Source organism: Glandiceps talaboti, chromosome 5 (assembly GCF_964340395.1).
Source record: "Glandiceps talaboti chromosome 5, keGlaTala1.1, whole genome shotgun sequence".
Classification (NCBI taxonomy): Eukaryota; Metazoa; Hemichordata; class Enteropneusta; family Spengelidae; genus Glandiceps; species Glandiceps talaboti.
The window spans coordinates 397752-411917 of record NC_135553.1 but is presented as its reverse complement, the minus strand read 5'-3'; the positions used below and the strand labels follow the sequence as shown (position 1 = coordinate 411917).

The 14166-nt window shown below is 34.1% G+C and overlaps 1 protein-coding gene across 1 annotated transcript in view; it reads left to right on the top strand.

Annotated features, from left to right (window-relative positions):
* LOC144434809 (uncharacterized) overlaps positions 1–7445 on the top strand; it is a 37548-nt gene extending 30103 nt beyond the window's left edge. Inside the window, exon 4 of the mRNA XM_078123313.1 lies at positions 7213–7445. Coding sequence (XP_077979439.1) covers positions 7213–7445 — 233 coding nt within the window. The remainder of the gene's footprint in view (positions 1–7212) is intronic.
* The last annotated feature ends 6721 nt before the right edge of the window (positions 7446–14166 follow it).

The following is a 14166-nucleotide window of genomic DNA, read 5'->3' as shown; positions in this document are numbered from 1 at the left end:
GATATGACGAGATGTTTATGATAGGATATGACGAGATGTTTATGATAGGATATGAGTGGGTGTTTAGGATAGGATATGACGAGATGTTTATGATAGGATATGACAGGGTGTTTATGATAGGATATGACGGGGTGTTTATGATAGGATATGAGGGGATGTTTAGGATAGGATATGACGGGGTGTTTATGATAGGATATGAGGGGGTGTTTAGGATATGATATGAGGGGATGTTTATGATAGGATATGAGGGGTGTTTATGATAGGATATGAGAGGGGATGTTTACGATAGGATATGAGGGGATGTTTGGAGTACTTATTGAAGGATGAAATTGAAACACGTTGTAGTTGATCGTCATTTATTAATAACGGATAACAATTAGGCAACAGTATCCCCTTTTGATGTAGTTTTACTTTCCCTCTTTATTAGATTCAACTGGATGCACCAAAGCCTTCATATAAAATGTATTACGTTTAGTGTTCCAACGTTGTATTTCTTGCAGTTGACACAATTTACACAACAAATTTGTAAACACTTGGTCTTACCTGACAATACTTATTGTTTTTTGTTTAGACAGGAACTAATTGTTTTGTGTTCCTATTACAATGTTTCATACAACCCAACGGTTCACAGCTTTTGTCTATGAAACCATTTTCCCATTTACCAAATGAAGGATGAACGATTCCCCCGAAACTTTCCACAAATACCAAACGTCGATTCTCGAATCAAAGGGATACTGTCCACCGTTTCAATAAATATACCTCTCGTCAACTGTAGACCACACAATGTTTGACGCATGGTGTAGATCACATCTTGTCATCTGCTATATGTACTTTGCGTCGTGTGGATCATATTAGGAGATAATATTGAAGGTTCTCTGGTTATGGAGAAGATTGATCAAGTGATTAGCATATCCACAGGTGTCAAATCATCTTTCCATATTACTTCCTTCGTTGCTCAGCTGTTGACCAGGCCACATCAACTACATCGAAATTCCATTAAGGAAAGATGCTATAAGTTGTACTATAATTGGTTTGAGATATAGCCACACTTCTCTTCATCCAAATCAGCCTAGCTGGAAATATCTTTAAATCCGATAGAAGGATTATTTTTTGTTTTATTGTAATGCCATATATATATATATATATATATATATATATATATATATATATATATATATATATATATATATATATATATATATATATATATATATATATATATATATATATATATATATATATACATATATATATATATATATATATATATACATATATATATATATATACATATATATATATATATATATATATATATATATATATATATATATATATATATATATATATATATATATATATATATATATATATATATATAACTCGGTGAGTATCAATCTGCTAAGACAGTGCTCTATACCGCAGTGGCAGAGCGTAATAGTTTTGGTAGTACTGGAACTCTTTCTTGGGTGTAACTCGGAGTTTCACGCATATTGCGATCATCAGACACTCTGAGGCCTACTCTCTGGGTGTGCTGTATATATAGAGTGTAGGCAATGAAAGCAGACAAAAGCTCCACACTAAACAAAAGAACTGAGTTGATATCCAAATGCCGACACGAGAATAAGTTTTATTTGTCCAACTTCAATAGAGCATCTATCACCTAAACTAAACCCGTTAACTAACGGAACATCAAAGCCCAACATATAACAACCCGCCAACACTTACTTGTCCGCACCCAATAACCCACACAATAACAACCAACACCTCCACACATACAACACCTACCCACCGACACAGACAATGGTGATGGTATTTCTATTGCCTACACTCTATATATACAGCACACCCAGAGAGTAGGCCTCAGAGTGTCTGATGATCGCAATATGCGTGAAACTCCGAGTTACACCCAAGAAAGAGTTCCAGTACTACCAAAACTATATATATATATATATATATATATATATATATATATATATATATATATATATATATATATATATATATATATATATATATATATATATATATATATATATATATAGGAAGTCAGTGGTAAGATATGTCCGTAGTACAGTGCTCGATACGTCTGCACGCAGAGCGGAGTATATGTTGAGGGTAGAAGAAAATCAAGTCGGGTTTTTCGTCTCTACAAGCCTGTTTCGTGAGTAAATCACTCGTCAGGAGATGTTGATGTACTGAATATACCTCGTATAAATCGTGTGGTGTAAGGCGGGATTTACCTAGGGTGTTGAGTGGTGCTTTTGTTTGTACAAAAGGTGTCAATTATGTGTGCGATGGGCCAGGTGTTACACAACAATGTTTTATTTCGATGGCGACAAGAGGATACAAGTTCATTTCGTTTATTTAATGTGGATAGTTCGGGTCGGCAGATAATAAAGAACTTTTCTTTGAGGCATAAATTGCACTTCTTGCTTGCGCTATTGTAGGTTGGGTGGGATGAAAGTGGTCGCCAGGAAATGGAGTGGTCGATGTTTTTATCCTTGAGGGTCCAGATATGTTTGCTGAGTTCCGTGGAGTTCCTATGTTTAGTGTGTCGGAATGATGCTGTGTGGTTTCTGTACCTTGTCTTAAACTCGTTTTCTGTGAGCCCGATGTATGTTTCTGTAATGTCGTTATATATATATATATATATATATATATATATATATATATATATATATATATATATATATATATATATATATATATATATATATATATATATATATATATATATATATATATATATATATATATAATGTAATGCTATCTTTTGTATTGCTTTTATTTTTGTTTTACCTGTTATGCCTTAAAGAAAACTTCTTTATTATTTGCCGACCCGAACTATCTACAAACGAAATGAACTTGTATCCCCTTGTCGTCATAGAAATAAAACATTGTTGTGTAACACCTGACCCCATCGCACACCGCCATAATTAACACCTTTTGTACAAACAAAAGCACAACTCAACACCCTAGGGAAAACCCGCCTTACACCACACGATTTATACGGGGTATATTCAGTACATCAGTATCTCCTGACGAGTGATTTACTCACGAAACAGGCATGTAGAGACGAGAAACCCTACTTGATTTTCTTCTACCCTCAATATATATATATATATATATATATATATATATATATATATATATATATATATATATATATATATATATATATATATATATATATAACTCGGTGAGTATCAATCTGCTGTAAGACAGTGCTCTATACCGCAGTGGCAGAGCGTATATATATATATATATATATATATATATATATATATATATATATATATATATATATATATATATATATATATATATATATATATATATATATATAACTCGGTGAGTATCAATCTGCTGAGACAGTGCTCTATACCGCAGTGGCAGAGCGTAATAGTTTTGGTAGTACTGGAACTCTTTCTTGGGTGTAACTCGGAGTTTCACGCATATTGCGATCATCAGACACTCTCTACAATATATATATATATATATATATATATATATATATATATATATATATATATATATATATATATATATATATATATATATATATATATATATATATATAATATTAGCATGCACTGTATTTTGAGTTATTATAGATCAAAAAATTGTTCCGGTGCTCAGTTCGTCAATTCTCAGTGAATATTGTAATCGCCACTGAATTGCACTAAAGGGTTTAAGATTCATGTCTGTGAAGTCCATCGATACAGCATCCAACTCTTCAGTAGTATATATGATGTATATGTCACGTGATGTAATATTGATTTAGGGACCATCTCAGATTTCGAATACACTCGGGATGTTGAAATAAAAAAAAAACAATGATAATCTCCCAAATGAATTTTTGTTGTTGAAATTGTTGTACAAATATTTGTAGATTGTAATTACTCTTGATGCATCTACATTTTATTTCATCTAAAATATTAATAACTTATATACCAACGACTTCATTAAAAATTTGAAGAGAATCATCAATACGTAAAATAATGTTTTGGAAGAGATCCTAAGACCATCACAAAGCATCGCCTTATCTTCAACAGAAATCCTATAATGCCCACTGTAATCACACATGAATCTTTCACATTTATCATACCATGTGATAAATCATATCTTAGATAATATTTTCTTCAACTAGGCAAACATAGAGAACCCAGGAACCCTGTTATTATTAAATAAATGAAAAATAATCGACTAAAAATAAACATACAACAACAAACAAATATGCACGAGTAAATTATATACCATTTTAAACACATGAATAACTAATCTATACATGTATATACGGGCTTGTTTACTACTGAATTAGTGATATGAGTACAGTACATTAACTTTAGCAGTATAGAGGCCCGTGTGTACATTTATGTAATAGTTATATCTTTAAAATGGTATTTTCATCTACTCATGCACTTTTGTTTGTTTTTGTATGTTTTATTTGTATTATTCAATTATTTATTTTTATATTATTTCATTCATTCATTCATTCATTCATTCATTCATTCATTCATTCATTCATTCATTCATTCATTCATTCATTCATTCATTCATTTATTTATTTATTTATTTATTTATGTTTGTTTGTTTCTTTGTTTGTTTGTTTTTTGTTTTTATCACGGTTATCACCCTGTGCTAGGCACTCGGATTTCTTGCTTGTTAGGAGGAAAAAATGTAATTGTGTGTTTCCTATAACATGGCCTCAGAAAATAGGGTAGGTAGGTCAGGATTTTATTTTATTTTAGTTGGTCTTAGTCCCTATCGAGTGAATCCCGAGAGGGATTAGTTCCCGTCGGTCCGTGCGTCCCTGCCCATCTGAACCAAACCCCGCGCAAATGTCAGATGCCATGGTAGGCATATATGCCTGTCACTTTGTTTCAAGACATTCACGATAATGGCCAAATGGTGGCCATATTTGCCGCATAAAATTCACTAACTCTGGAAGCTTAATAGATAGAGATCTCCTTTGCATTTGACTGTCTACACCCATACTATCCATATTGAGCCTTCTAATGAGACCTTCACCATTGACCTTGATGACCATTTAACACGTGATGTTACAAGGAGTCGGAATTGGAAACATTTAACACGTGGTGTTACAAGGAGTCAGAATTGGAAACATTTAACACGTGATGTTACAAGGAATGAGATGTAGGAACAATCTTGAAAAGGAAGTTAGATCATAAGGGGTCGACCATTTGATATCCTGGGGAGGGCTTGGAAGATTTCGGGAAAAAAAGATGCCAAATGGAGTTTCTTGAAAAAAAAAATCCGGATATGAGTGGGTGATGGAAAAAAAGATGGACCACTGCTTTTGGAAAAAAATCTTGGCAGGGAAATGGTGCACAAGTTCGAGTGTACTGTTCAACCTGCTTGTACCTCTCCAACCAGGACACTTGTCAGATCATGACAAACATTTTCAAACACATGTCAGGGACCAGTCAGTTTCGTTGGCCTGTTGTACATATATATATATTTGTTCTTGTCTCTGTTTCTTTCATAATTTTTTTTAAATATTACTTCATGTAAGGGTTCAAACATAACTATGCATACAATTATACATATATACATGAATTACCTAGCTACCACACTAGTTACAGAACATGCCATGTAAATGTTTGGCTGTTTCACAATCAGTGCTTCACTTATTTTGCACTTTGGGGCAAAAGTGAACTTGAAGTTTTTGTAATGGTAATCTTCATACTATTAGATAGTTTATAAAAAGAACTTAATCTAAATTGTTCTAGTCTCTTATACATGCAATATCAATGCCCCTATACCAATTTTACATGCCCACTTTTATAACATGGAAAACATATTTAAAAAGTTATATTTACTTTAGCTTTTCGAAGCTTGGCAATATTACCTCAGAGGCTATGAATAACCTAAAAATTGCCTAAATAGAAACAAAAAACTCCAGATCTGCCAGGGGGAAACCCATTGGACTCCATCACCCCAGAGGCCACTCATTCGTTAGACCAACGATAAGATTCACCAAAATTGGTAAAAACTTCAAAAGCTTCTAGGGGGAGACCCCTAGGACCCCCATAAGAGGTAGACATGTCCCAGTCTCAAATCAAAGTTCTTCCCTCCACCTATTACTGTCAAGATGCTATGAAACCTTATTTCAAAAATGTTTCAACCTTATGTAGTTTTTGTACTTTTTACATGTTGGAGCTGTCTTGTAAAGCTTGCAAATTAATGTCTAAAAGTGTCTGTGAATAGCCTGAAAATTGGCTTTAAGAGTAAAAATCCTCCATGGCTTCTAGGGGGGGGGGGGGGAGACCCCATATCCCAGTCTCAAAGCTCCTCCCTCTACAGCTTACTGTCAGATGCTATGAAACTTTATTCACAGAGGTCAGTGACTTTTTTGTCGGCCCAATGGAAAAAAAACACTGACCACCCCTATCCCCTCAGGCTGGAGAAAGTAACCGGTCTGTCTGAATGTTTGAGCTCACCAATCAAGTTTCCGATTTGCATTTTCAGTGTGTCATCATACCATGGCATAAAACTGTCAATGATGTTAATTTAATTGAAAATCAAACATGTATGAAATATGTAGTTTTCTAAATATAATCTGTGTGTGATAGAACAGCATCTTTTTATTTTTTCTATTACCCTTTGCGAAAACCAAACAGAAAATTGTGGCAACAAAAGTAGGTGTTCAACATTGACGTAAAAAAATCCGGATATCTCAAAGAAGGAAAGAAAAAAAAGTTGCCAGCATAAGCGAAGGAGAAAAAAAAATTCACAGGCAAGCAGGTGGGGAAAAAATGACTCTCCACCAATCTTCTAAACTAACCAAAAAAGAGAAAAGGGGCCAAAACATAGCAAAGCCAAAGCTAAAAATCCCGAATAATGGAAAATATGATGCAACGTATGACGTGTTGTCAGCAACACGTTCCAGTAGCGTTGTGTGATCATCACCACGGTCGTTATAGCAACAATAGAAGCGACGTGAAGTCTTCACTGTGGTTGTCATAACAACAAGTAGAAGCAATGTGATGCCTTCGTCATGGTTAATATCGTCGAGATCGGCGGTTTTTTTTTATATTGCTGCTGTTGAGGATATTGTGGCTGTGTCTATATAAAGGTTTTACGTTAACTTAGGTCCTCATTACACAACGTAATAATAGTTATTGCATGCTTACAATTACAGGACAGATGCTTTAACCGCATTCCCCACTCTTCTATCTTGTATAGGTTTATTCATGATGGTTGGCCATGCTATGTTTATAACGGCGCACCAAACCATTACGCAGTCACAGTTCGAAGATTTAGGAGAAGATTGGCAATACACATGGAGCTATGGATCATCATTTATAATGGCTTGGCTTGGCTTCTGTCTGTCAGCATTAGGGGCCATTTTAGATATCACAATGTTTGTATGTAGCGACAGATATAGAGAAAATGACTTGACAGCTATGCCTGTGTGACCCTACTACTGTTGTCTATAATATATTACAACATGACAATAAGTATTTCCATTCTGACATGTAACCCACCCTCATGGTAGTCTTTCTTAGTAGGATGATGGGTCTAGCATGAACAGAGTTATGTTGTGGAGGCTAAAGATGGCTAATAATTAACAATATCGGAGAACATATATTGAAATACACCTTGCAGTGAAAGTGTTGTCTGCCTTTTACAAACACTGGAAATAACAAAACCTGAAAAACCTAAACCATTTTTGAATATACATCAACAACAAATGCATTTCAAAATTGAGTAAAATCCAATATTGGATAGTGAATCAGATAGTGTGTGTGGCATGCAAGTAGTGAGATGGCGAAGCGTGACAAGCGAAAAGGAAGTCAAGCTTGGAGTTTTTCAATGCAAGAGAATGTAATTTAAATTTGTATTAAGTGATAGTAAAGGATGGCTGAGCACAAAGTACTTAAACCATTCTCTTCACAATGTCAGCTGTTATTTTATTCTATCGAGCGTTATTACATTAAAATAAACGAAGTCCAAATCGTCCCTAATATCTTATATCAAGAAAACAACTTCTTCAAAAGAGAAATTGTTTTGAATTGGTTACTCTTTAGCTAAACGAATTTGCTATCATTCATCTGTATGAATTGATTCAATCGACTAAATTTTTAACTGACTAATCTATTTAAAGTGTGAACGAGGTTGTTACTGAATCTGTCTGTCTATATAAGGTAACGTTTTTGACAGTTTCATTTCTAAAATGCGACAAACACGTATAAAAGGGATAAATTCGTAACTGGTACATAGTATAGTTATAGAGTGTGCTCAGTCGCAGATATTACTGCGGAAACCGAGCTATCAGCTAACTAAGATATACACAAACTAAAACTATTGTTGTCCGATGTGGTAGATTACACCATAACGTCTCTGATTACACAAGTGGGTGATAACAGTGCCTTTGTTACATGGATGTAATCACCCTGTAAGTGAGTACTTTGAGTTCGATTAAACCATTACGTCCATTCAATAGCTATTATATCAACATGTCACAACATTAGTCTTGATTTGCGTCTCTATATGTCAGATATCTGAAAGCTTGGATTTTGCTGTCGTAAACTAACAAATCTTGTCCGAAAAACTTTAGAACCAGGGTGAACGTGTGAACTCAAATCTCGTCAGGACCAGCCTATCCCCGCCAAAAATACTCGAACTCAAATAATATCTTTGTAACATTTTGTCCAATCTCAACTTAATTCAAGATTTTAAGTCGCATAAATGTTATGAATTAATTTAATACATAATATGAAAATGTTCGAGCCATTTAAATTTGATCACAATTACAGAATTGAGAAACAGTTTTATTTATGAATATCTTGTTCGTATCAGATCAGTGTCAATGCTTACAGCGAATAAGCTTACTAGCAGGTAGTGCCATGGACTTTGCTACTGTAACAGAACACTGGTTTATTCAGAATAAGATTGAAGTAGGAAGAGAGTGGCAGATAAAACAGAAACAAATAACTTTGGTAAAATAGACCACCAAGCTGTGGAATGTTTATTTTAATTGATATATGTACTTTAGGTGTAAAGATGTCATTGAACGTATACGTAGTTTCATAAAATATAGTACGAAGTCTTGCAAATTGAAAATTAATATGCAATAGGAATTTCAGTGCAACAAGAGTCTATAGTAAATAATAACAGACATAACAAACAAACATACACTCTATTTTCCTACTGTTTGTATTTGAATCATTGCTAACCTGTGAAATGATAATAAGCACGCACACTTATTACATTAAATTCAACCTGCTGACGTCATTATCCATTTGCCTTTCAACACCATTCCTTTGTTCATATATATAAGCTGCCAAAATGGTGCCTTTGAATTAAGTTTAGAATCACGTGTTTTTAAAATGAACAAAACGTAAGGGAAAAGTTGATTAACGCCATTAAAGTAGTGGTTCTGAATACTAATTAATTTATATTCTCTTTAAACATCGTCATACAAGAAATAAACTAACAGTGAAATTTCAAAAACGTGATCCTATTTTGCTTCAATACTAGATTTCATGAAATAACGTGAAATGTGGCTGCAAAACTTGATTTCAGGACTATTTAGACATTCATAATGTCATTAGGATGTGATGTCAAAGAATGTTGGGTAATATTCAAATGCATTCCTTCGATATAAGGAAATTCCTTCGACGTCATCACACTACCGTTGAGCTAGACTAAGTTCTCTCACTAACAATTAAAAATATCCACACATCCCACCACGTGGGGATATAATGATGTAGTCGTTTTGCAATATGAGACATTTTGGTTCACGATGTGTATCTCAAAAGGACGTGTATATTAGTATATGTACCCTCAGCTTTGATGCAATGTGTTTTACAATGCTTCACCTGGTCTCCTCCCGATCTATTCATTATGGATATTAACTTTTGTCATTTGCAAAATTACTAAATTTAATATTTTACTGTTCAAAGAGTGTATTTGTACTATCATGTACACACAGTGTGCAATACAATTGTTTGATATGTGAAACCCAATGCTTGCGTCAAAACAATTGAAGGTGCATTTCTTTGCATAGACTAAAGAGCCTAATTTCCATCGAATTTTCTTAAAAGTGTTTTTCAAAGAAAACTGTTCAAAAACCTGATTAAAAATGCATGTTGTTAAGGGGATGCCCTGAAGAACTAGAAAGGCTTTGTCGTCGTCATTAAAATGGAAATACAATGTAGACAACATGATGTTGTACGCCCCCAACGTTGAAAATGAACGACTTTCTCAAAGCTCTATTGCTTTTTGGGAGGGGTGAGGGAAGAGAATTTATAGCGGTTAAAGTGACACTGAAACTGAAAACCTTTTGGTTTTGTCAAGGTATGAAAACGTAGCTAGATAGTGCAGATATGTGTTAAGAAACCAGAAAAGTTTTTATCCAAACTGCCCTGGTAGATTTCATTTTTCTTTATCATTGCCTTGCATGTTGTCAACGGCAGCCATGGAGATATGTTATCCCCTCGCATTCATGTTGCCGCGTATTTGACAAACAGAGTAATGCAAGACACTGTTATCACTAAAGTCATTGAAGTCTAGTATAAATACATGCCTAACTTTAAATTCAACGTTAAAATTCATACCAGACTTCAATAATTTTAGGAATAAGTGTGTTTTAATTAATCCTATTTTTTGTATATCATATTATAGAATCGAAGAAAAATGACGCATGTGCATTATGTGTGACGCACAGTGTTTTGGCTATGTCTGGTGAATAACGCTTTTTCTCCTATTAAGGAAATGTTTGGTTGTAAGTTTGATAATGTAGATCTCATAGCGTCAATCGTTATAGATATAATTATATAATGTAGAATTTAATGACAGTCATTGGTCATTACTTTCAAATATTTAAATATACGTTTACATATCGAATCATTAAATGACGCTGACATAACTGGAATGGTCTTGGGATGACAAATTGTCTCCTTTCTCATGACCTTCAATCTACACCACAACAGTTGTATCGAAAGTGTGTCATAAACATAGTGTATATATTGTTATGATGGTAAGGAATGTTGTCATGGAGTGATGTTTCAGGTGGCTGGAAATAGGTTTTAACAGTATGTTCATGTATTTCCGTTTTGAATATTTTGTGCTAATTTTTACAAATTTACACTCAGGCTGGTCAGAATACCAGTATCTTTTTACCAAATATTATTTCAAGTTTCTTACTTACCTTCAAGTCTTGTGATTTCTTTTGGATGACATGTTATTGAATGTTTTCCATTTAATAAAATTGACCAATGTATTCAATATTTTTTATTATAGTGGTGTATTTTTTTTAAATGGCGAAAGAATGTATTTATACATAGCCGTTCTAAAGAGACGACACTTACACAGTATACAGTAAAACACGCATCTCGGCCTGACTGACTGTCAACAGTTTCTGCAGTGTATCAGGGCAGCATAACATGCATCATTTCTTTCAAAAGGTTCTTACAAGTTGTCTACAATGAGTTTATTTGTCCATGGTTTCAAATACCCTGTTTAACTACAGTCCCTACATACTAGTATGGGGTGTAAGATTTGTTTGGCCAAAGGCTATAGCAGTTATTCATTCTTGCAACTTGAATTTGCTGTCTGTTCACTTGTCTCGTGGTGAGTAGCAGCCACATGTAAAAACTAAGATGAACCTGATTGACCTTTGAACAACTTATAGGCTTTTAGCCTTACCCAGCTGGTACGATATGAGATATGATAATGTATATGATATGTTATGTTAAGACTTATGATATGGTATGGTATGGTATGGGTACGGTACGGTACGGTATGGTACGGTACGGTATGGTATGGTATGGTATGGTATGATATGTTATGTTAAGACTTATAATATGGTATGGTATGGTATGGTATGGTATGGTATGGTATGATATGGCATGGCATGATATATGAGTGTGCTCAACATATGAGTATTTAAATATCAGTTGTCCTGTATTAACTTTGAGATAGTTGATGTGACACGTAGTTGTATCTTTAATAGTAGACGTCATATGCATCACATATCGAGATTAGAGTCTTTTGAGAAAACACATGATCATGTATGTATGTATGTATGTATGTATGTATGTATGTATGTATGTATGTATGTATGTATGTATGTATGTATGTATGTATGTATGTATGTATGTATGTATGTATGTATGTATGTATGTATGTATGTATGTATGTATGTATGTATGTCTGTCTGTCTGTCTGTCTGTCTGTCTGTCTGTCTGTCTGTCTGTCTGTCTGTCTGTCTGTCTGTCTGTCTGTCTGTATGTATGTATGTATGTATGTATGTATGTATGTATGTATGTATGTATGTATGTATGTATGTATGTATGTATGTATGTATGTATGTATTTGTATTAATGTGTAGTATGTATCGATGTGTCTATTTAGATAGGTTTGTATATCTGTATCAATTAATTTACGTTTGGCGATGGTTAAAACGGTATCTCAGAACCAAATCTATCACACGTTACGCGTGTAATCATCAGTCAAGCTTTACGTTAAATTGAATGAGAAATGATACGAGGGGAAATACTGTAGATCATTTTAACATCATTCATAGATCATAATATTGTAAAATAAAAAGCTGTGTACTGTGGGTATTCCTTCCTGCTGCAATTATAATGACTAGAGATTCAAAGATTGCACTATTCTAGTACAACGCCTATGATTCTAGCTATATCTATAAATAGAAGTAACTAATGGGGCTTTATATGATATCATACATATGACAAAACGTGACGAGGTGAACCTAGTTAATCTATCTAAGCGAATGGGAGCATAGTGATGCATAGTTATCAAATTGTCAGTATTAAATAATTGAAACAATAATGAGAATGTATTTTATTCATTCCCCTTAGTCTTCATCTTCACAAAAAATCACACCCTCTAGGTAAGCTTTAACGTTCTAAAATTCCCATAGGTCCTCTTTCCAGTTAAAGTAACACATTCTGTAACGGGGTCCTATTTCCAGTTAAAGTAACACATTCTGTAACAGGGTCCTATTTCCAGTTAAAGTAACACATTCTGTAACAGGGTCCTATTTCCAGTTAAAGTAACTCAGTCTGTAACGGGGTCCTATTTCCAGTTAAAGTAACACAGTCTGTAACAGGGTCCTATTTCCAGTTAAAGTAACACATTCTGTAACAGGGTCCTATTTCCAGTTAAAGTAACACATTCTGTAACAGGGTCCTATTTCCAGTTAAAGTAACACAGTCTGTTACGGGGTCCTATTTCAAGTTAAAGTAACACATTCTGTAACAGGGTCCTATTTCCAGTTAAAGTAACACATTCTGTAACAGGGTCCTATTTCCAGTTAAAGTAACACATTCTGTAACAGGGTCCTATTTCAAGTTAAAGTAACACATTCTGTAACAGGGTCCTATTTCCAGTTAAAGTAACACATTCTGTAACAGGGTCCTATTTCCAGTTAAAGTAACACATTCTGTAACAGGGTCCTATTTCCAGTTAAAGTAACACATTCTGTAACGGGGTCCTATTTCCAGTTAAAGTAACACAGTCTGTAACAGGGTCCTATTTCCAGTTAAAGTAACACATTCTGTAACAGGGTCCTATTTCCAGTTAAAGTAACACATTCTGTAACGGGGTCCTATTTCCAGTTAAAGTAACACAGTCTGTAACAGGGTCCTATTTCCAGTTAAAGTAACACATTCTGTAACAGGGTCCTATTTCCAGTTAAAGTAACACATTCTGTAACGGGGTCCTATTTCCAGTTAAAGTAACACAGTCTGTAACAGGGTCCTATTTCCAGTTAAAGTAACACATTCTGTAACATGGTCCTATTTCCAGTTAAAGTAACACATTCTGTAACAGGGTCCTATTTCCAGTTAAAGTAACACATTCTGTAACAGGGTCCTATTTCCAGTTAAAGTAACACATTCTGTAACAGGGTCCTATTTCCAGTTAAAGTAACACATTGTGTAACAGGGTCCTATTTCCAGTTAAAGTAACACATTCTGTAACAGGGTCAGTACAAACTACAAGTTGTGACTACAAGTTGGAAGCACTAACAAAGTTTTCTTCTGGACTAAAATATAGATAAAGTTTCTTTATCTTCAAAAGAACCCAAAAGTTGTTAATAGCCTAACTAAGATCAGAAGATCAAGAAATTTGTCTTCAGAATATTTCGATCCATAGTTTCCCACAGAG